The sequence below is a fragment of the Taudactylus pleione genome, unplaced genomic scaffold (assembly GCF_031769625.1).
Source record: "Taudactylus pleione unplaced genomic scaffold, aTauple2 ptg000905l, whole genome shotgun sequence".
Classification (NCBI taxonomy): domain Eukaryota; kingdom Metazoa; phylum Chordata; class Amphibia; order Anura; family Myobatrachidae; genus Taudactylus; species Taudactylus pleione.
The window spans coordinates 762773-788322 of NW_028285306.1; the positions used below are offsets into that span (position 1 = coordinate 762773).

Genomic DNA, 25550 nt, shown 5'->3' on the forward strand with positions numbered 1-25550 from the left:
TGCACCTGAGAGAGGGCCATGGCCTCACGGGGAAGAGTCAGGGAAGAGATAGGGGAGGCCAGGAGATGCTGGGGATAAATAGGGACATAATATAGTGTACCTGAGAGAGGGCCATGGCCTCATGGGGAAGGGCCAGGGAAGAGATAGGGGATGCCAGGAGATGCTGGGGATAAATAGGAACATAATATAGTGCACCTGAGAGAGGGCCATGGCCTCATGGGGAAGGGCCAGGGAAGAGATAGGGGAGGCCAGGAGATGCTGGGGATAAATAGGGACATAATATAGTGCATCTGAGAGAGGACCATGGCCTCATGGGGAAGGGCCAGGGAAGAGATAGGAGAGGCCAGGAGATGCTGGGGATAAATAGGGACATAATATAGTGCACCTGAGAGAGGGCCATGGCCTCATGGGGAAGGGCCAGGGAAGAGATAGGGGAGGCCAGGAGATGCTAGGGATAAATAGGGACATAATATAGTGCACCTGAGAGAGGGCCATGGCCTCATGGGGAAGGGCCAGGGAAGAGATAGGGGAGGCCAGGAGATGCTGGGGATAAATAGGGACATAATATAGTGCACCTGAGAGAGGGCCATGGCCTCACGGGGAAGGGCCAGGGAAGAGATAGGGGAGGCCAGGAGATGCTGGGGATAAATAGGGACATAATATAGTGTACCTGAGAGAGGGCCATGGCCTCATGGGGAAGGGCCAGGGAAGAGATAGGGGATGCCAGGAGATGCTGGGGATAAATAGGGACATAATATAGTGCACCTGAGAGAGGGCCATGGCCTCATGGGGAAGGGCCAGGGAAGAGATAGGGGAGGCCAGGAGATGCTGGGGATAAATAGGGACATAATATAGTGCATCTGAGAGAGGGCCATGGCCTCATGGGGAAGGGCCAGGTAAGAGATAGGGGAGGCCAGGAGATGCTGGGGATAAAAGAAGAGGAAGCTACAAGTGAGAATGATAATAAACAGGAAAAGTGACAGGCCCAAACAGCGCCCCCTGCCCTGCGGTGCCCTGTGCCTTGGCACTGGTGGCACTACCCTAGTTACGGCCCTGTTATACAGATTTCATTTTTGGCCCGTTTACGTGTTTATTGAATTTTTTTGGCGCTAATTTACCATCTGTCTCTTACAGCACATGGTGCTAATTTAAAATTGGGATCACAAGGTAAGAAAAATGAGAAAGTTGGCAGGCCCGAAATCAGTGTTCTGGGCACGTGTTTCCTTGGTCTTATTAACAACAATAAGCACCCTTCTTGCCTATACACCGCCGTGCATGTACTATAATATATACAAATATGTATAATAATGTACGTAAATATGTATACAATGTCCCTTATGGGAGGCAGTTTCTCAGATGTATCATTCCGTAGCTGGGTTTATGCCATGGTGAGATAATAACATTGCTTTGGGGAAGAGCAGGAATATCTGACATGTTGCACCTATTTAGTGGTCAGTGACTGGTTGCATAACATGATCCAGGCACAGGAAACATTCTGGTGCCCCCACTGTATACAGCTAGCTGTCATATCGTGGCCTGCAGCCAATAAGGGACTATAAGCCTTGTGGGTGCTGCAGGCTGTGGGCTGAGATTTCCTGGGGAGAAGGATGTGTTTAGAGGCTAGGACCAAGGGGTGATGATAATGAATGGGAGGAAAACTAAGGGGAGAGGGGGAGGATTTACTGGATAAATATCCATCTCATCCCAGCAGGGATAGCTCCACTTCTATCCTAATAACCAGGACTGCAGGTTGTGTGAGTATAACATGTCTATTCCATTATTATTCCTTGCTGGAGTATAGCTAATATCTACCCAATAAGACGCATTTTACATATTGTTTGAGAGTCTAATAACAGAATATTTTATTAATTATTGAAACTTTTTGTTTTGTATGTGGTGTTTATTACGCCAGGGACATTTGCTCAGTGACTAAATACAAGGGCAGAAAAGCAATGACACTGTAAGGCGTAATGTAGAATTCAGTTTAAATCCCACCTGTGGCTCTTGGAAGGCTTGTCTGGGTTCCTTTGTTGTCAAACGCCAAGATCTAGATAAGATAAAGTGAAATAGTGCGTGAAAGGGGGATTCTACCTTCATATGACTTTAACTTATTGGCTTGCACAAGCCCTTCTGAAACTTTTACTTTTTTTCTGTGCTTTGCAGCTATTTCTTTATAGCATCTTACAGAGATGTTTACTTTCCTGGTCATGTGATACAATGCAGAGCTGTCATCAATGCACAGCAGAGATAAATCGTATCCCAGGGCAATGGGTATAAACAACTCTGCCCAATGATATATAAACAAGGCTGAAAATCACAGAAAATGGCCCGCAAAAAGTATTTGGTAAATGTAATAAGTCATATTTTAGGCAGCATATAAATGGTCTTGTTCTCATATTATCAAGTTTTCTAATTACCAAATTTGGGGACATTTACTCACAAATGCCTATGGCAGCACCCAGGCTAATTGCATCCCTATCGCAGGGATAAGGGGTCAGGAATGATGAAAAGTCGTGAATAAAGGACAGAGAATTGTCGATGAGAACCAGGGGTAATAAATACTGACTCCGATGAGACGTGAATGATCTGATGCACGCAGGCAGATTATGGAAATGTGATGATTAAATTAAAATAAATACCTTAAATAAAGCAGATTTTAGCCATGAGAAATACATAGCCACAAGGCAGGGGCTTCTCATTGTGCAGGTACAAAGTGCAATTTCCTACAAAGGAAATTGTAGCCTCAAAGCAAGAGGTCAACAGAAAATCTACATAAGAAATAAGAATATTCTCTATCGCTAGAGTCCTTGGTTACAGAATGATGGGGCTCTGTCCGCAGAATAAATGTGGTGATCTCTGAGTACTATGAGAATCCAAATTCTATCAATATATTCATTAGGAGAAGCCCTGTGGGGGTCACGTTCTGCAACATAATTAGGGCTCAGGTTAATTTATTTTTGCGCTTAAACTGGTCGGTATGGTGTGAAAGAGTGCAGTATATGGCAGAACGCAGCAGTACAGCTTTATATAATGAGAGGTGGGGCTGATACAGGTTACCTGTAGGAACATACAATTACTGTAATGCAGTTGGTCATTGCTTTGTCCTTGTGAATATTTACATTTTATATTGCACACATAGGAAAGTGTTTTAGAAGCTAAACACCATTAAGGGGATAACACAAGTTGGTCTCTCTAGTTACATTACTAAATTTAATTTGAAAGATACTAGATACATTGATGCTGGGATTCTTTAACTGGTGAGGGATGGGTTTGAGTGAACTCGGAACTGCATACCGGCTGGTGATGCTGGTTCGGTCACATGATAAAAATTTAGGCCAGGCAAATGCTGACTAATGTGGCCATTCATATATGGTTCCGAATCCCCGTACCACAGATCGGTGGTAATCGATGATTGGCATGGACGGTTTGTCAGCGGATCGGGGAAATTCATTAAAAATCCCAGACTTCCTGATCCCGACCATTTTCTGGTTGGGTTTGAGGAATCCAGATTGTTCAACATGTTGAATTTCCCCGATTCCCCGAACCCGACATCGGCAGAACGGGGAATTGGGACAATACATCTCAGGTGTATGGGCCGCTTAACTTGTGGCTGTAAATCACAGATTTATTGCTGCCAAATAGTCACCTTGCACCTGGCTGCGTGATAGGTTATTAGAGCTAAGATTGGTTTTAAAACCCATACCCCCCACTGCCTCACTACAAATGCCCTAGTCCATGCTTTGTACCCCAGATTACTTCTGTTGGTTAATCCAGTGGTGTTGTGAACAGTGGGGACCTCTGCTGGTGAACTGCAAATATCTGTCAGTGCTGGAAGAAAGAGGGGCACCGTGCACTGTCCTATTTTCTGTAGGGTATATGTGTAAGTACATCATAGAGCAGTGGTCAGGGAACAGGGGTAAATTACCCCACATCGGGTAAAAATTAAATTCCTAGGGGTATTGGACGGACAGCCGGGCATGCATATGAATCATTCTATAATGATTCATATGCATGCCCGGCTGTGCCGCAGGGAGGCTCTAAGCCGGAAACCGCTGAGATGTTATTACCAGCAGGCGCCCGGCTCCGTCCCTGCAGCGCCGCGTTAGCCGGAGGCTGGAGTTCTCTTCTGAACTCCAGCTTCCGTCTCTCTCCATGCGCACTATGGGAGAGACGTCATGACATCTCTCCCATAGTTCCGAGGAGCAGCCGGGCGGGTAGGACGGCGGCGGATGCAGGAGCGAGGATTAAGGTAAGTGTTTTTTTTGTACAAGCGGCACTACAGGGGCATTATATGGGGGCACTACTACAGGGGCATTATATGGGGGCATTACTACAGGGGCACTACTACAGGGGCATTATATGAGGGCACTACTACAGGAGCACTATATGGGGGCACTACTATAGGGGCATAACTATGAGGGCACTACTACAGGGGCATTATATGGGGGCACCACTACAGGGGCATTATATGGGAGCACTACTACAGGGGCATAACTATGGGGGAACTACTACAGGAGCATTATATGGGGGCACTACTACAGGGGCATTATATGTGGGCATATGTGGGCACTACTACAGGGGCATAACTATGGGGGCACTACTATATGATTTCCTTCCTTTCAAATCAAGGGGGTAACGTCGGCGTATCTAAATATATTTTGGGGTAAAAGGTAAAAAAGTTCCCTGACCCCTGTCATAGAGGAAGGTAGCAGGAACTTCTACTCACACTGAGGTGTATCAAACCTTCTAAAGGGGACAGGTAGAGGTGTTTTCCAAAGCAGTCCTCCTTAGGTATGATACCTCCCCCCCCACTGTATGACTGGAGCATCTCGGCTTGTACCACACTATGGAAACTATATTTCAGTATCATATCAACTTATTGCGCTCGTGTTTCTCTGTAAAAGTCTGATTCAACTCATGATACCTTTTACCTCTCCCCTTTGTCTGTCCATCATGTCCCTAAAGTAATAACACCCACCTCTAACGTCCCTCACCCCCACCTTGTTCCCTTAAGGCAGTGCCAATACATACCGCTCCGAATTCCTGGCACCACCCATCCCAGATGCTGGGCTTAGTAGTAATTCGCCTCTGTTACATTTTCTAGCTGCTCCCGTTACCTTCAGCTGAATCTTTCCTGTGGGGACCAGAGAAGAAGAAGACACCATAGGACACGGCAGCATGAGGTTCCTGGCAGGTCTCCTGGTGTTGGCACTGGCCATTGCCGTCACCATTGCTTACGGTATAGAAAATGTCACTTAATTTATCCTAATGGCATGCTATGGGCTGGCTTGGGTGCCTCTAAATAACAGGCTGTGCATGGGATCAGGAAGGGTACAGTGTTATCATGTATATTATAGTACATTGCATATAAGATGGGGAGTCCTATACATTGTATCCACTTAACAGGTAAATATATTGGTTACTTAATATCAGCAAATATTATTCTGTTATTTTTCTATATTTGTTCTATGAAATCTACCAAATACATAAAATTATATACTACCAAGCTCTAGAAAAGGAATTTATCTGGTCGCACTTACAGTATGTTAGTTTCCAACTTGGCATTACTTTTACATATTGCTTCACACAGGTCTTCCTGCCAATTTTACTGCAAGTATGTTTCTTAGATTGCCTTCTGTGCTTCCTAGCCATGCCATTGTATAATCAGGCAGAGTTTTTTTTACATCTGCTGTCCTTGGATAAGCTTCAGATCTGCTCTCTTCTCGGCATTGTGTACATCTGTAGCCAGGTGACAGCTGTGTATGATATCCAAGGGCCATGGAAAGAAACAACTCTGCCTGATCATGTAGAGGCATGACTAAAATGCACAGAGGGAAAATATAAAGGAAACGCAATGGGACCAATTAGGGGTTGATTACAAGTACCCCACACACAGTGCTTTCCCCACATTGTGTGGGCGGAGATAAATGCAGGCGTTTGCCCCGATACCGATCTATGTGACCAATAAATTGAATATTCTTTCAAAAAGTTAAGGAGTTGATACACTGTAAATTATAATATTCTAATCATAGACAAAATTGATAATACATTTGTTTGTGGGGGGGTCAGCCGTGGGATCTCAAACATTTTTTGGGGGTTTATTTACTTATTAGCGGCTTTACAAAGCTGCTAATTATCGGCGGCTTTGCCTGCAGAATTTTAAATGGTAATAATATTAGATCCTATAACAAACTTTTACAATTATTGCTGTTTCAACTATACAGTAACCTTTTATGTGTTTGCAAACTACGGTCAACTTTACTTTGTTTAAAGTACTCCTGAAACCTTTAGGAAGCATGTTGTTTTCTCTTCTGCTTTTTTCTGTGTTTTCCACCAACTCCGATCTATTATCTTAGCAAAGTTGACTATTTTTATTTTCAACGCAGACTTTCTTTGTGCGCACGCAATCATCGGACACAGGGCCTAAGTCGCATTTGTACACAAATCCGATAGTTTACGTAGAAATTCGATGGTGGGGCAACTGTTCATATGCAGGATCCGATCTGAGCATAGAAAGCGTCCTACACAGGTACAGACGCCCCACCATCAGACATTTCCAGGAGGCAATGCACAAACCACCATATTAAAGTTGCTAGAAGGTGGATAAAGCATTGAAGTGGTCGGACACTTTGCCAGTGAGAAATATTTGTACAGCTCTGGCTGGTTTGGATGGACGAGAGTTCAGCTGAGATCTGCGTTTCCTGTCCTGGAATACACACAGCTTATTCTGTAAAGGAAATAAATCTGGGCTGGAAACTTTGGCACAAACTTTTATCAGCTCATTTAAAGTTTAAAATTAATAAATTCTGTAATTCAAACATTAATTTAAAGTGCAAACAGCTCCCTGCACTATATCTGTGTATCTATGATCATCAATATAATCCCAATTACTATGGCCCTCATTCAGACTCGGTCGCAAGCGCTGAGCGCTCGCAACCGGGTCGATGTTTAGGCCCTGCGCACGCGCAGCGGCCGCACTGCGCGTGCGCAAGACCCGGAGCGAGAGAGAAATTCTCTCGCTCCGGAGCTCACCACAAAAGGGGTGGCTGTCGATGTGTTGATCGACAGCTCGACCCGTTTTGTAGGCGGGGCGGGGGGGTGGTTTCACAAACAGAGTAGTTCCTTAAGGAACGCCTGCCGTTTTGTGGGCGGCCGCACTGACATCAGCAGTGATGTCAGTGGGGAGCTTCCTGCTCGATCAGAGCAGAAAGCTCCCTGGGGCTTGCGGTTGCCGAGATCCAACCTTAGGGTCTCATCGCAAGCCCCGATGGTCGCGATGGTCTTGACCATCGCGACCATCAACCTGGTCGGTCGCTAAAGCTGTGGGTGGTAACCCCCAGCTTAGCCAGCGACCAGGAGGCCGGACTTGAAAATTCAAGCGGCCGCCCTCATTCAGAGCGAGTGCTCGCTTCTTGCGACCGCCTCTGAATGAGGGCCTATGTTTTTAGTGCAGTTAATTTTTTTGTTAAAAGGTGAAGTGCGATGGTAAAACAATGAATATAGGGTCTGATTCACTACGGATCGCAACTGCGTATGCAATTGCGATTACGCACGCAGTTCAACTGTGATAGTATGCTAATTCATTGCGATCGCTATCCCGTTGAAGCACTACACAAGTATGCCCACTTTACTTGGCACACATCCATAATGTTTAGCAAGACTGCAAAACCATTGGTACAATCGAGTACCATCACAGCCTCACGCACACTTGCACAAGCTCTGACCTTACTCAGAAATTGCTAACCTCTTCGCACGCTATGAGTCCTTAGACTGCTTAAAGCAACGCAGTGGACGATTTATGCACGCCCCTGCAACAGCATCCAAACGCACTCGGACGCCTGCGTTTCACAGACCACCTCCCGTCACCTCCCACAAACGGCACTTCCTGTCAATCACTCTGCGACGGGTGTGCATAGTCACTGCAATCGCAGTCCCCATCGCAGCGGCCTGTTCGCGTATGCGCAGAACGAAACAATCGCCCGATTGCATGCATAATCACAGTTGCGAACGGTAGTGAGTCAGGCCATAGGTTGCTAAATGGAGACTAGGCTGCAAAACTGACACAGTCGATATTGTGATCTCATGATAAAATGACAGTACATAATATACCTATGGCTCTTCCAACAAAGACATAAAGTGACTGATACGCAGTTTTCCCTGTCTCTCCTCAACCAACCCACACACTGGCACACACATTATAATTCCATAAAGACCCAGGCCTCCTAGCATATACATTTGGCAGAGGCGAGTGCAGGGGGGGAATACGGGAGCCCAGAATCAGCCGTAATACAGATGCAGAGCTGTCATTTCCAGCACTTGCTCTGCGGAGTCGCCAATATTTTATAATTATCTCCAGATTTGCTACTGCTGGGTTGAATGTAGTCTTAGTACACGTAATACAGCCTAAGTAGATTGTGGGGAACTACAAAAACCATCATAACCTGCTTATTAATTTCAGTTATGATGTAATTTTTTGTGGGGGGGGGTTAAAGTCCACCTTAATAATTATTTCATAATAAAGCCCAGAGAATATTAATAGATAGTGTATATTGAGTCCGATATGCAGAGTTGGAGGAATGTTGGTCAGTAGTAAAAACAGGGACATTTCCGATGACTGGTATTGGGCCCCCCGATGTCTCTGGGACCTGTAGTGGCTGTATTAGATATATTCGCTCCTCTGAGTGATATATTTTTTTCGGAATTATTAAGCAACTACACAATGAGATTCCTGTTTTCCTACACGTTAGATGTAATTCTTCCCATCTCCATTTCTAGAATGTGGAAGCCAATATTAATAGTACTTAAAATGTAAAAAAAAAAAGCTCGGCGTCATCACATCCGGTATACATGACCCGATACATGATGCAATAGACGACACGATGCGGACTGAACATCTCCGATGACCGCTTACTAAACCAAAAAGTTGTTTGGCCACTGGTGCCGTTTGCTCATTAATCCCAAATTAAACACTTTATCTTGTCAGTATATTTACTAACATCCGTATATTTTTTATTTTATCCTAGATTCAGTCGAAAGCCAAGAGTCCTATGAAAGATATGGTAAGAACATTAGTTTTCTTCCCTTGAACTTCACACAATGACTGACCCTATAAAATATATATACTGTATATATAAAACAGCACTATTTCTCGAAAAATTAAAAAGTGTCTTTAATCTGTTTTTCAAAATATATTTAACAGTCTTCTTACTGATGGAATTTAGAGGTCTGCGTTCCTGGAGCTTTTTCGTATAAGTACAAATTAATTTGTGTTTTAAAATGATGTTTTCAGACCCCTTTGTCAGCTCGAGAAACGCCAACTCCTTCATGAGCACCCAGCACAGGAACACGCGTATGAATGAGCGGTAAGGCGCAATTTACTCTTCCTACAAATGGGAAATGGAACATGCTTGTGCAATAGGGGGGCCACATACACATGTACCGTCATCTCTCCTGATCACCAGCTGGAACAATACCCCCTATATAACACCACATCTTCATAGGAACATATAGCAATCCTGTATCACTGAGAGTCTTCGTCCCAAACTGTATCTTATGTTAGGGTCAGAATTCCATCACTGATTTTGAATGGGGAATTTTAGCCCCCGGCACGACCTCCCCAATTGTCATTATTGTAACCAGAAACTAATGAAGCTTAAGCTTCGGGGCCCCTAACCCCAGAGGGGCCTGAAGCATCTGCATCTACAGTCCCTCACTCTCTGGGGGGTTTCTACATCTATCTATCTATCTATCTATCTATCTCTCTCTCTCTCTCTCTCTCTGGGGGGTTTCTACATCTATCTATCGTTTCTCTCTCCCTCTCTCTCTGGGGGTTTATCTATCTTTCTATCTATCTATCTATCTATCCATCTATCTGTCTATCTATCTACAAACTATCTCTCTCTCCGGGGGGGGGGGGGATCTACATCTATCTATCTACAGTCTCTACAGTCTCTCTCTCTCTCTCTCTCTCTCTCTCTCTGGGGGGGTTATCTATCTATCTATCTATCTATCTATCTATCCATCTATCTGTCTATCTATCTACAAACTATCTCTCTCTCTCTGGGGGGGGATCTACATCTATCTATCTACAGTTTCTACAGTCTCTCTCTCTCTCTCTCTCTCTCTCTGGGGGGTTATCTATCTATATATCTATCTACAAACTATCTCTCTCTCTCTGGGGGGGGATCTACATCTATCTATCTACAGTCTCTCTCTCTCTCTCTCTCTCTGGGGGGTTTATCTATCTATCTATCTATCTACAAACTATCTCTCTCTCTGAGGGGGGTCTACATCTATCTATTTACAGTCTCTCTCTCTCTCTCTCTCTCTGGGGGATTTCTACATCTATCTATCTATCTATCTATCTATCTGTCTCATATCTATCTATCTCATATCTATCTATCTACAGTCTCTCTCTCTCTCTCTCTCTCTCTCTCTCTGGGGGATTTCTACATCTATCTATCTATCTATCTATCTATCTATCTATCTATCTATCTATCTATCTATCTATCTATCTGTCTATCTATCCATATCTATCTATCTATCTATCTCATATCTATCTATCTATCCATCCATCCATCTCTCAAATCTATCTCATATCTATCTATCTATCTATCTATCTATCTATCTATCTATCTATCTATCTATCTATCTATCTATCTATCTTATATCTATCTCATATCTATCTATCTATCTATCTATCTATCTATGTCATATCTATCTATCTATAATCTATCTATATATCTACAGTGTCTCACTATCTGGGGGGTTTCTAAAATCTATCTCTTTATCTACAGTGTCTCACTATCTGGGGGGTTTCTACATCTATCTATTTACAGTCTCTCTCTCTCTCTCTCTGGGAGGTTTCTAAAGTTATCTATATATCTACAGTGTCTCACTATCTGGGGGGTTCTACATCTATTTATCTACAGTCTCTCTCTAGGGGGTTTCTACATCTATCTATCTATTTATCTATCTATTTATCTATCTACAGTATCTATCTACAGTCTCTCACTCTCTGGGGGGTTTCTACATCTATCTATCTATCTACAGTATCTATCTATCTACAGTCTCTCACTCTCTGAGGGGTTTCTACATTTATCTATATAACTATCTATCTATCTATCTAGCTATCTATCTACAGTCTGTCACTATCTGGGGTTTCTACATCTATCTATCTATCATCTATCTATCTATCTATCTATCTACAGTCTCTCACTGTCTGAGGGGTTTCTACATTTATCTATATAGCTATCTATCTATCTATCTATCTATCTATCTATCTATCTATCTATCTATCTATCTATCTATCTACAGTCTGTCACTATCTGGGGGTTTCTACATCTATCTATCTACAGTCTCTCACTGTCTGGTGGGTTGCTACATCCCAGCCATTTGGGCCTCAAGGTCTTTTGCACGGGCAGCAAGGCTCTTTGGACCTTGTTGGATGTTGCCCTATTGTTGCTGGTTGCAAAGAGGCCCCCATAACAGTTCAAGCTTCAGGGCCCCAAAGTAGTGAATTTTTATTATTATGTTTGATGATTCTAAGGTCCTGACCAGGGGTGTAACTAGGTAGTTGAAGTCCCCATAGCAAAAGTGTGTGAGGGCCCCTATGTACCACCCAATGGTGAAAAATGTACTTAACACATGTAACTGTGACAAGGAAGATGGGCTGCCCTCAGCTCTGGGCCCCATAGCACCTGCCCCCCTCGCACCTACTGTATGATAGTTACACCCATGGTGCTGGCTGCTGACTATCCCAACACCCTTTAGGTCTTTGCCCTTTAACCAACTTGAAATAAGGAGGCAGGAGACATGTGTATGGGGAAATGTGGGTAACTCACAGCGATTATGGACGATTAGCACTTTGAATGAGGAAGTTTAGTTCCCCCAATGGTCATTAATGTAACTCAACCCTGCTCATGGGAATACTTATTTGGCTGGAGCATATTTGTATAATGTATAATGCTTCTCCTCTGCCGTAGGATCCGTGAGCGCAACAAGAGCCCCCAAGAACGCCAGCGGGAGGTCTGCGAGGATTACAACCCCTGTGAACGCTATGCTATGCGGCATGGGTACACTGCTGCTTACACGCGGTACTTTGGGCAGCGCAGCAGGAGGATGTGACGGGATCCATACACAGTAACGGCCGCATAAGAGGAGTAACGCCGTGATCCCGCCTATGGCGCTAATAACCTCGCCCATCCATGTGTGCAGGCGATCACAGATCACCCATTACAGCTTAGTGTTTCGCTCCATTACTCTTAGTTAGTCATCTGTTCTGCGCACAAAGCACCTTTTACGTGTTTTTACCGATCCGCGGTGCCAAAGTGCCCCGAGGGGCAACATGTTCTAGTACAGTCCTTGGCAATAACACGATTATAATAAGATCAGTCTGATGCTGTTTGTTCCATGTATGATTTGATAACTCTCCTCTGTGTCTCGCTTTGGTATAATGTCTGATTGTAAGAAATAAAATGTTGCTTTTATACTTCATGTCGTCTGAGGAAATGCGGATTTTCTGGCTACATTTATAAGTTTACAGTTACGTTTCTATACGGGAAACAACACATATTTGTACATGATGCAAAACAAAAGCAATGTTCTGAGAGATCTGAGACAGCAACGGAAACGAAGACATTGGGGGCGATTATCACAGCGCAGTTGTGCGGTTACCTGTACCAACTAAATTCCTGATGTTCACGTTTTCTTTCCGGATCCCAAAAATGGCAGCATGACAAATTCCCTGTCAGTCCCCCCATATTGGACCTGATTCACTACCAATCGCAACTGCGTATGCAATAGTGATTACGCACACAGGTCACCTGCTATAGTATGCTAATCCATTGCTAATACATTGCGATTGCAATGCCCTCGCAGCACATCACAGGGACGTCCACCTTACTTAGCACACATCCGTACTGTTTAGCAAGACTGTGAAACCATCGGTACAACCGAGTACCATCGCAGCCTCACGTACAGTTGCACAAGCTCAGGGCCTGATGCAGACCCGCTCGCGAGCGAAGGACGCTCGCAAGCGGGTCGATGGTGGCCGAATGCGCATGCGCACGACGGAGGGAGCTCCGTCGTGGGCATGCGCGAGACCCGGCGAGCGACGAGGAGTTCGTCGCTCCGGGTCTCGCAACAAAGGGGGCGAGCTGTCGATGTTGAGTGACAGCTCGCCCCCTTTGGTGGGCAGGCCGGGGGAGTGGCTGCCCAAACGGAGGCGTTCTCATGTGAACGCCTCCATTTGGGGGCGGCCCCACTGACATCACGAGTGATGTCAGTGGGAGAGATTTCGGCTCTGTTAGAGTCGAAATCTCTCTGGGGCTTGCGGCCACGAGACCCTACCACAAGGGTCTCGTCGCAAGCCCGATGGTCTTGACCATCGCGACCATCTTCCTGGCAGCTCGCTATAGCTGTGGGTGGTCACCCACAGCTATGCGAGCGGCCAGGAGGCCGTTCTAAAAAAATCAAAAGCCCGGCCCTGATTCAGAGCGAGCGCACTGTCAGAGCGTCCGGTTCTGAATCAGGGCCACTGTGCTGCCACTCAGCCTTCTGGCCATTACTATTCCTAAGTCATGTTCCTCATTTGAATTCTATGTGCACATAACAAGTTTATTACTATTATTACACAACCATCTATTAGCTTCATTAATGTTCATCTGCCAAGTCACTCCCAGTGCCCAATATACCAATAGTGGTTGACGGCACCTTGTAAAGTGTCATTATGGGCAGTGAATTAACGTTACCAGCTCAAACTGCAGTCTGGAACTCTTTCCCTCAGCTATGATAATATAATATTATCCTAAGATTGTGCCAGCTCCCATAGTACGCCATGAAAGGCTACATTGATGGCGCAAAAGTATCACGATATGTAATTCGCAGCTTCGCCAGAGTTTAGGGGCCAATCCAAGTAGGTGCGATTTGAGTAGTGCGAGCCGTTGTCACAGCGATCTCGCACTGGGAATTACAGTGACAATCTAATTCCAGACTCACATCTTTTATCCAGAGGAAAATCGCCTTTTTTTGTGCGCACCCCCTGATGGTGATACAAGGTGGGAAAAGGTGTTTGGCCTCTTAAATACTGAGGATTTACCAGAGAGTCTTGTGATATATAAACAGAACACAAAACTTATTGTAAAGCCTCCTGTAATCCAAGACATGTTACTTATACAGGATATGTTTGTTGTCACTTATACAATACTCTGCTCCAAAGACTTTCATAATTGTAACAGTCACTAATTGTCCAGGGACTATCACAGTTTTAAGTTTTGACCCTCAAACTGTCCTTATTTTTAGATATTGACCAACTGCACAGTACAGAGCCAGAGCCCCCCTTCCCAGTGGCAAACGCAGGATTTCTAGAGGGGGGTTTCCAAATGCGTCATATTAGAGTGAGTGTGGCCAGTCCATGAAGAGGGTATAATTACCACTTATCCAGCTTTAATATGCGTCATACATAGTGTATTGTGTGTAATAATTCCAGCATATACAGGACCAGAGATCACAGTAACCCATTATATGTGTCATACATAGTGTATTGTGTGTAATAATTCCAGCATATACAGGACCAGAGATCACAGTAACCCATTATATGTGTCATACATAGTGTATTGTGTGTAATAATTCCAGCATATACAGGACCAGAGATCACAGTAACCCATTATATGTGTCATACATAGTGTATTGTGTGTCATAATTCCAGCATATACAGGACCAGAGATCACAGTAACCCATTATATGTGTCATACATAGTGTATTGTGTGTAATAATTCCAGCATATACAGGACCAGAGATCACAGTAACCCATTATATGTGTCATACATAGTGTATTGTGTGTCATAATTCCAGCACATACAGGACCAGTGATCACAGTAACCCATTATATGTGTCATACATAGTGTATTGTGTGTAATAATTCCAGCATATACAGGACCAGAGATCACAGTAACCCATTATATGTGTCATACATAGTGTATTGTGTGTAATAATTCCAGCATATACAGGACCAGAGATCACAGTAACCCATTATATGTGTCATACATAGTGTATTGTGTGTCATAATTCCAGCATATACAGGACCAGAGATCACAGTAACCCATTATATGTGTCATACATAGTGTATTGTGTGTAATAATTCCAGCATATACAGGACCAGCGATCACAGTAACCCATTATATGTGTCATACATAGTGTATTGTGTGTCATAATTCCAGCATATACAGGACCAGAGATCACAGTAACCCATTATATGTGTCATACATAGTGTATTGTGTGTCATAATTCCAGCATATACAGGACCAGCGATCACAGTAACCCATTATATGTGTCATACATAGTGTATTGTGTGTCATAATTCCAGCATATACAGGACCAGAGATCACAGTAACCCATTATATGTGTCATACATAGTGTATTGTGTGTCATAATTCCAGCATATACAGGACCAGCGATCACAGTAACCCATTATATGTGTCATACATAGTGTATTGTGTGTCATAATTCCAGCATATACAGGACCAGAGATCACAGTAACCCATTATATGTGTCATACATAGTGTATTGTGTGTCATAATTCCAGCATATACAGGACCAGAGATCACAGTAACCCATTATATGTGTCATACATAGTGTATTGTGTGTCATAATTCCAGCATATACAGGACCAGAGATCACAGTAACCCATTATATGTGTCATACATAGTGTATTGTGTGTCATAATTCCAGCATATACAGGACCAGCGATCACAGTAACCCATTATATGTGTCATACATAGTGTATTGTGTGTCATAATTCCAGCATATACAGGACCAGTGATCACAGTAACCCATTATATGTGTCATACATAGTGTATTGTGTGTCATAATTCCAGCATATACAGGACCAGCGATCACAGTAACCCATTATATGTGTCATACATAGTGTATTGTGTGTCATAATTCCAGCATATACAGGACCAGAGATCACAGTAACCCATTATATGTGTCATACATAGTGTATTGTGTGTCATAATTCCAGCATATACAGGACCAGCGATCACAGTAACCCATTATATGTGTCATACATAGTGTATTGTGTGTCATAATTCCAGCATATACAGGACCAGAGATCACAGTAACCCATTATATGTGTCATACATAGTGTATTGTGTGTCATAATTCCAGCATATACAGGACCAGAGATCACAGTAACCCATTATATGTGTCATACATAGTGTATTGTGTGTCATAATTCCAGCATATACAGGACCAGAGATCACAGTAACCCATTATATGTGTCATATATAGTGTATTGTGTGTCATAATTCCAGCATATACAGGACCAGAGATCACAGTAACCCATTATATGTGTCATACATAGTGTATTGTGTGTCATAATTCCAGCATATACAGGACCAGCGATCACAGTAACCCATTATATGTGTCATACATAGTGTATTGTGTGTCATAATTCCAGCATATACAGGACCAGAGATCACAGTAACCCATTATATGTGTCATACATAGTGTATTGTGTGTCATAATTCCAGCATATACAGGACCAGAGATCACAGTAACCCATTATATGTGTCATACATAGTGTATTGTGTGTCATAATTCCAGCATATACAGGACCAGAGATCACAGTAACCCATTATATGTGTCATATATAGTGTATTGTGTGTCATAATTCCAGCATATACAGGACCAGAGATCACAGTAACCCATTATATGTGTCATACATAGTGTATTGTGTGTCATAATTCCAGCATATACAGGACCAGCGATCACAGTAACCCATTATATGTGTCATACATAGTGTATTGTGTGTCATAATTCCAGCATATACAGGACCAGAGATCACAGTAAGCCATTAGATGCGGCAGTAGGTCATCCTGCCTGAGCTGAACGTATTTATTTTAGATGTGGGCACATTCCAGAGTATTAGAGAAAGGCCGGGAGCCTGGAGGAGCAGCAGAAGAACCTAGCACTGCCCTGGACATACTGTATATGTACATATTGGGCTCTATAGCAGTGCATCTCTAACAGTGCATGTTTTCCAAATCCCCTAGTTGGTCCACCCTCAGTCGCTCCTTCCCTGTGAGGCAGTGGTCGCAGCTCCCCTCCCCAGCCCATCACACAGCAGTCTGTGCTGGGCTAAGAAGGGAGGTTGCTGCCGGGCAGGGAATGGGACCCAGACAGTAGAACCAACCAAAAACAAGAAGAAAAAAAAAACACCACTCGTCAGCGCTGCTAACATAAGAGAAACAGCGCTGACAGGCAGAATAACATCAGCGCTCGCAGACAACATAATGATTAATAATTACAAGCTGCAAAATGATTAAATATGTGGCGAGTGCAAAATGAAATGATGTACCACGACACTCGTTAGTACATGGAGCCCGTTTCTGCACAAGACGGAATTGCAAAGCCGCACACTTTGCAATTCCGTCCTTGTTATGTTAATGCAGCAGAAGGCGTCATACCGCCCTGCATGCATTAATGATCCGAGCTGCGTCCACGGACCCATCTGCGTGATGCTCGACTGGCTGAGTGACCATGGGGACACAGGCCGGCCATCGTAGTTAAGGAAAAGAGGCCAGGAATTCTCTGTCAGCCAATGCAGATCCCGGCCTCTTCCCTTCCCCCCCAAAGGCGGTGACACGTCTCCAATTTGGGAAACAGAGGCCTTCGCCACCCCTCTCCACCCACAAGCAGCAGCAGACTCTCAATCACTGACAGTCTGCTGCCCGTTTGTGTCTGATCACGCAGTAGCCGTTCTGCATATGCGCAGAACGGGTTCTCTGCGGCCAGGAGCAGATTCCTGACTATCGGGCACCTGCGATCAGCATGCTGAATCAGCCCCTATAAATGTCATTCTCATTCTCCCTACTTCCAACATGTTCACCATACAGGTGCAGTTCCACTGGCGTTTTAGGGATATTTCACTTCACACAAGCGTAAAACGCACAATGGGTGTGAATTATTATAGGCAAAATTATCCACTCTGCTATCACAGTCATCAAACCGAAAAACATTTTATAGAGATCTACACAAATAAATGAAAAATGGAAATGTACAGACAAATACTGTAGAAACATCTGTACTGGATTCTTGTAAATCACATTGACAACTTGCAGAGAAACACTTTTGATACAGATTAGGTATAAAACATATTCATACATTCATGTTGTGTTCTGCACATCTACTAATGCAATAAAATGATTGCAATGTACAGACCTGCCACGTAAAGACTCCAGAGACTCATTTTAGACATAAGTGAGCGGCCTGTAAGCAGCATTTCAGCAGGAAAAACAGGAAAAGTTATAGTACATTAAAGGCTCTCTTCCAAAAGTAACAAGCGGTAGGACCCTACGCCACAATCACACAAATAGTCACTATTAGGGTCAATTGTAATATTCTGCAGGATTTGGAAAGTGACGATATTTTGGTGATTCCGCCGAGATTTAAAGCACACAATTTTAAAAATTGGCGCTTTGAATCTCGCCTCTGAGTTGGCGCTTTCCGTATCACGCAGACTATTGCATTTGGTCACGACCGCAGTGCCCTAAGACAGAAAGTATAGGAAAACCTATATTTCTGCGTTTAGTATTCATTTTCAAAAAAACAAAGCAAATCATTGTGTATGCCGGCAGCTTGTGTTATAGCAATTGCGTAATAAACCATCGTAACCTCCATTCTAACCTATAGATGTTAATGTCCTGAAAATCCTGTATGAAGTAAAATTCCATTCATCAGAGCCCGTTTGCGCTGTCTGTAGCTACAGCTGCCCTGGGCTATAAAATGCAATAAAACGTCCCTGTTGACAAGATTTGAGCTTAGCAGATGTTTAAAACGGCCACACAGAGCATCAGTGTCTGTGAACAGTACAGAGGGCCTGATTCAGACCCGGGCGCAAGCGCTGTGCACTCTCAACAGGGTCGATGGTGGGCCAGTGCGCACGTGCACGACGGAGCCGGCTCTGTCGTGCGCATGCTCGAGACCCGGCTAGCGACGGGCAATCCGTCGCTCCGGGTCTCGTAAAAACAAAGGGGGCGAGCTGTCGATGTTGAGTGACAGCTCGCCCCCTTTGGTGGGCGGGCCGGGAGAGTGGCTGCCCAAACGAAGGCGTTCCCATGTGAACGTCTACCGTTTGGGGGCGGCCCCACTGACATCACGAGTGATGTCAGTGAAGAGATTTCGGCTCTGTTAGAGCCGAAATCTCTCTGGGGCTTGTGAACACGAGACACTACCACAAGGGTCTCGTCGCAAGCCCGATGGTCGCGATGGTCTTGACCATCGCGACCATCATCATGGCCGCTCGCAATAGCTGTGGGTGGTCACCCACAGCTATGCGAGCGGCCAGGAGGCCATTAAAAAAAACACAAGCCCGGCCCTGATTCAGAGCGAGCGCTCTGTCAGAGCGTCCGACTCTGAATCAGGCCCTCAGCACGCCCAAAGGAAACTTCTTATTGTGGTCATGGGGCCTCATTCACAAATGTGCGCAAACCCAATGGTGGGAGGACCGAGCAGGAGGTGTACTGCGCATGTGCGGGCCTCCATCTGCGAGTTTGCTCGATGAATCTTCTAGCTGCAGTGTGACTGACAAGGTGCGGCCATTTGGGTCAGAGAAGGGGGGCAACCTTTGTTTATGTATAACTTTGTTAAATGTCTCTTAAAAAACTGTCACATATACAGTAAATATGTTACTGCTCTCCATACACTCAGTTTAACTCGTTGTCTGCTTTACAGTTCCATTTGTTAAAGACATTTAGGGCTGAGTCTGAGGGCCTGAACCAGCTTGGATCGCAGTTGCTAATATGTGCACAATTCTGTAGGCAGGTCTTAGGCGACTATATGCAAATGCTGCATTCACAATACCGACGCACGGCTAACGTACACACGCCCTCTGCCTACGCTCACATTCATAACACCGCCCAAACCAGGTCAAACATCGGACACATCGATGGACATGGAACCCACACCCAGCATTGCGGCAGGTCAGACCCTACTCACAAATTGCTAACTTTCCAGGTCACGTGGAAAGCTCAGGGTAATTTATGCACGCCCATGCAATGGCGTTCAAACACACAGGCACGCCTGCATCTCCCCGACCACCTCCTCCCCGCCACAGCCCCCCCCCCACCCACCCCAAACGCTCTCTGTCATTCCATCTGCTAATGCCTGGTGTGATGTCCGTGCATTCGCAATGGTGAGTTCGCGCACGCGTACTGCAATGCGTATGCATGCGCAGTACGTAACAATCAACCGATTGCGTGCCCATTAGCAACTGCGATCCAAGCTGAATCAGACCCTGAGAGGGGAGCAAAGCAAAATGATGCAACTGGAACCTACCATTCTGCAATGCAAGGGGGGCAAATACATTTATTATGTGTGCATGCAGGGTAAATACTGGCCGCTGCTGCATGTAGCCCACAGATGCTGGGCAACTTTATTGATACACTGCAATTTACATTTGTGTTTGGACACGCCCCTCTCAAAAAATCAATATCTCTCTGCACATGTTACATCTGGCCCCTCCTACAGCGCAGGATGGTTCTACCAAAGGTGCAAAGTTGCTGGCTCATTTTTTTGCTTTGCTCCCTACTCAGAATGAGCCCATCTATATTTATCTGTAGTAACTCATAGAAAACACGATAGACAACACGCTACAGTGAGAATATCGTGAAATAGACCCTACAAATGATGATTATAAAGACCACACACCTGGAAAATGAGGCTACGTTTTATTAACAACACCTGTTACCCAGCTCATATTAATACCCTGGGACTCGGTTTCCTACATTGAGAGTTGGCCAAACTAATGCTGGATCCTTATACTGCAGTTATACTATTAGCAGATGGTCTCAATCAAATCCTAATTATCTCTATTTGCAAGGCTTCTGTTGTTCTTTATTTTTACTATTCTTTGTTTTCGTGTTGATGTGATATGTTACATGGGGACATGACGGCAATGAGTCACGTCTTAGATATGAAAATCATATGACACACAAAAAGAGGTTTATTTATTATGGCTCATGTCTACTTCATTGTATTCCACAGTTGTTTCAAATAAGCTGGTGGCTTTCGTATGCCTGGTTCTAGCTCATCCCACTGACCCCCATAGTGCTTGGACTGAAGTTTGGTAAGAGACCACCACACTATGCAGGATTCAGTTTTATTTTCTGGTACCTCTCTAGGGGGCAAATTTACTAAAGTGAGAGTTTTCAGAAGTGGAGATGTTGCCCATAGCAACTAGAGATGAGTGGTTCGGATTCTCTGGAATCCGAACCGCTCCTACTTATCTTTAGGACGATCTGGATTTCCTTCTCTGTCGGGCTGTCGCTGCCGGGATTTGGGCGGTGAATCATACCAAATGCAATATAATATAGTACTGTATATATTCCCCACAAAATGAGGCAGCGCTCAGAGGGCCTGATTCAGACCCGCTCGTAAGCGGCCGCTCGTTCGCTCCGAGCGATGTTCGCACATCTGCGCATGCGTATGGGTTGTAATGCGCATGCGCCAACCAGTCAGTGCGGTCAGAAATTGTGTGCTCGCAAAATAGCGAATGCCTGCTAATTTGAGTGCCAGAATGAGGCGTTTGTGGCTGGTAACAGGGGAAGGTGCTTGAAAACGGGGAGTGGAGATCCGAACCCAGGCGTGCCAAACGGTCAAAACGGGCGTTTTAAGGGTGTGCATAATTAACAAAGCAGCGTCATCGACCACATCACTTGGTTGTCTTTTAGCCTGAACTGCTCGCATGATTGCGGTAGGAAAATGCTACCACAAGAATAGCGAGCAGTTCATACGCCTTTCGATGTACTCGATTAATCTAATAAATAGCGGAGATGATGTATGATGCGAGCGGCCAAGGGGCGTCTTTACAAAATAGCGAGCGCATGTTTCGTTCGCTCATTCAGACATAGAGGCGTCAACAGACCGCAAAGAGCGAGCACTCTATTTAAATATCCGGCCCCTTTTTCTGAACGAGCGACCGCAAATAGCGTCCAGCTCTGAATCAGGCCCAGAGACTGTAAGATCTGTGAAAGTCAGGGATTTTCTGGACATCTATGCTTTGAGGAGGGTCTGCCCTTCATCAGGATTGTCACTAATCTGACAGTCTCTGAGATTGCCGCCTCATTTTGTGGTGAATATGGAGGGCAAAATACTCTAGGTAGGCTTCGGCGGCGAGATTGTCTAATCCCTCACTCACATCGCAAAATAAGCAGCAGAGATCGAGGTGCTACCCCAAGGGCCATTCAAATGTAGTCCTTCTATAAATCAATATTGCAACCATATGATACCAAAGTAACCATTGCAATCACTGTCAGAGTGTTCTCATAGACTGAGTGGAAATTAGATAAATTTTCTGTACACAGTCATACTCACTAATTGTAGTCATTTAAATGGTCTATTTAATCTTTTAGATTTTTAGATACTGAAGTCATTAATATGTATTTTTTTCTGGTAACAGGTCATCTGAAATTAAGTAAGTTGTTAAATACTCGTGGTAAGTTCCCTGCAAATATTCTTTACTGACAGACAATACTTTTAATGACACTATTTGATTCCAAAGTAAAAATAGAAGAATCAAGGTGAAATAGAGGTGCTGGGATTGAAGAGAGGAGACTCATAGACCCATGAAGACCCAAAACCAAGGGTATCGGAGCACAATATGAGATTAGGGGGTCTATTTACTAAGCAGTGTTAGGAGACAGAGTGAAAAGTGATAAGAAAGTGATAAGGTACCAGCCAATCAGCTCCTAACTGTCATCTCACAGGCAGTGTTTGAAAAATGACAGTTGGGAGCTGATTGGCTGGCACCTTATCACTTTCTTATCACTTTTCACTCTGTCTCCTAACACTGCTTAGTATATAGACCCCTAGGTGCTGTGGGGGTGTTCCTATACTTTTGTTTGGACAATTATTTGACAAATTTTAATGCTGACATTTAAGATGGTTCCTATTTGTTTTCCAAATAAGTTAGTTCTTTGAACATCTCTAAAGCATTTAACAAATCACAAACTCAGGTGCAGAAGATTCTCTCTTCTTTTTTTAAAAACATTGGCCCTACCTCCGTCCCAACACCCATTTCCGCTAAAGCCACAACCCATTCCTGTGCCACGCCATTTGTGACCTCGGCATGTTGGTACCATCTTGCAAAACCTAGGACTATTGGGAGTCATGGCTAGTAACAGTTCATCACACAAAGGGCTATTTCACAGCAAAAAAAAAGTCTAAGAGCTATTTCACATTATCCGGTTTTGCCCGGGTGGCAAAAAGCTGCCCGGTTTTTATCTGGATGTGAAATCTAGAAATGCAGGGAGTGAGCGGCTCCTTTCACAAGGCACGGCGACGGCACGGTCGCCGTGTACAAGCCGGACAAAACTACTGTGCTGGACGGCTGTCGTGCCTTCTCAGCAAGGCAGTCTTGCACGCTGTCCAATGTTGCTATTCACACAGGCCGGCTATTTCTCACTAGTTCCCGCCCACAACTCCATCTTTGCCCAGGCTGGTACACTGTCAACATGTGTGAAATCACAGACATAGATACTGAGAAGCTTATCTCATTAGTTGAAAATAGTGAATTGGTATGAAATACCGCCGGCTGCATGGTTCGATTCCCGTCAGCGGCAGCCCGACATCAGCAGAGTTCCAAGCAGCGGAAGCCCGACAGCGCTGGAAATCCCGATCGTGGATAGGTGAGTATCTACTAACCTAACCTAACCCTCTAACCCTAACCCTCCTTAGGGGTGCCTAACCCTAACCTCCCCCCCAAGTGCCTAACCCTAATCCCCCCTCTAAGTGCCTAACCCTAACCTCCCCCTTCCCCGCTGCCTAAACCTAAGTCCCCCTAGCCTAACCCTAACCCTCCCGGGGGGGTGCCTAACCCTAAGTCCCCCCCGGGAGCCCTAAACCTAACCCTCCCCCCCCCCGCAGCTGTCTGCTCGCGGCGCCCGGCATCACTACGATCGGGATGCCGGGCGCCGGTCTCCCAGCGTCGGGGAAATGCCGGGCATCTACATCTAGACGCCCGGCATTTCACCCATGCCGGCATAGGACAGTCGGGAAGCCGGGCGTCTACATCTAGACGCCCGGCATTTCACCCATGCCGGCATAATACAGTCGGGAAGCCGGCTGCCGGTATTTAGGCAGTCGGCTTCCCGATTGCATACCGAAAATAGACCAGTATTATGGGATAAATCCCAGGATATCTATAACGATAGAAATACCTCTAGAAAGGCGTTGCAAGAAGTTTTTATGGACTTAAAAGGAGATTTTAATGTCTTGACAGAGAAGGATAAAGATATATATGGTTAGTATTTTTATCTGTAGCACTGTTTTACATACTGTATGTAAAGATGGGTTATTATCATCAATCTAACCCCCATGCAGACATCATTGAAGCGTCTTTTTTAGTAGTGTGAATATGCATGTTAAACGCTACTTTACAGTTTCAGCACCTGTAATGCATTGTGGGGGAGATGTATGAAGGTCAGAAGCGGTATCAGCGCATGTTATGTGCGCTGATACCGCTTCTCCCCGATGTATGATCGGGGGTGTGGGCGGTAAATGACAGGGGTGCTATGTGCCCCTGTCATTATCTGCGCTGCTATCTACAAGATAGCAGCGCCGATTGCCTGGACCATGTTCGAATGATCATATCGCCTGACCATTCTGTCCGCTGTAGTTGTTGTTATCGACAGCTACAGCCTGGCGCTAGCCTATCCCCACAGCAGGGACAGCGCTCTCCCTGCTGGGGCTGCTGCCGGCTTCAGGGCTGCACGCGGGGATCTTGCGATACTTGGGAAAGATTTCTGGACTGCACAACCTGTCTATATATATATGATGGGAGGTGCTACCTGATGAGACTAATTGCAGGCACAGAAACAGACAAATCTCAGGTGCACAACTCCAAATTATTAATATATATAAATGGAATAAAATTTTGCAATCAACAGAGGTTTTTAGCATAATCTTGGCCAAGGTTATGGGCCTACTCACCATATCCAGGTAACCTCTTTCGGGTAGGTCTCTAACATACTAAGTGAAAAAGTGAAGTACATATATATTAAACACACAGTGAAGGGTTAAAATGTGTTATAAAGGAAAATGTGTTATAATGCGGTGCCCCGAGGCAGATCAACCAATACAATCCAGGGGGACCCATGCCCCAAAAATGAACCAAAGTTGCGCTACAGTCCATAACTTGTAGGACTTACCTAGAATTGTGCCTAATACTTCACTTTTTTATTTTCATTCTTTATATGCAGCTGATCCTAACTATCTCTTTACACTGCAATTTTCTTACAATGGTGGTGCCCTGGAGCAGCTTGGCTGGGCCGGTTTTGGGGTGTCCTGCGCTCTGGATTTGAACCCTAGTATGTTAGGGACCTACCCTAAAGAGGTTACCTGGATATGGTGAGTAGGCCCATAACCTTGGCCAAGATTATGCTAAAAACCTCTGTTGATTGCAAAATTTTATTCCATTTATATATATTAATAATTTGGAGTTGTGCACATGAGATTTGTCTGTTTCTGTATTTCGCAATACTTGCGAGATC

At 44.7% G+C, this 25550-nt stretch overlaps 1 protein-coding gene across 1 annotated transcript; it reads left to right on the plus strand.

Moving 5' to 3' along the window:
- Nucleotides 1-1651: 1651 nt before the first annotated feature.
- MGP (matrix Gla protein) lies at nucleotides 1652-12495 on the plus strand. The gene is made up of 5 exons (XM_088459316.1): nucleotides 1652-1754; nucleotides 5105-5239; nucleotides 9024-9059; nucleotides 9290-9362; nucleotides 11985-12495. The coding sequence occupies exons 2-5, from the start codon at nucleotides 5179-5181 to the stop codon at nucleotides 12124-12126; spliced, it is 312 nt and encodes a 103-aa protein (XP_088315442.1). The 5' UTR covers nucleotides 1652-1754; nucleotides 5105-5178; the 3' UTR covers nucleotides 12127-12495.
- The last annotated feature ends 13055 nt before the right edge of the window (nucleotides 12496-25550 follow it).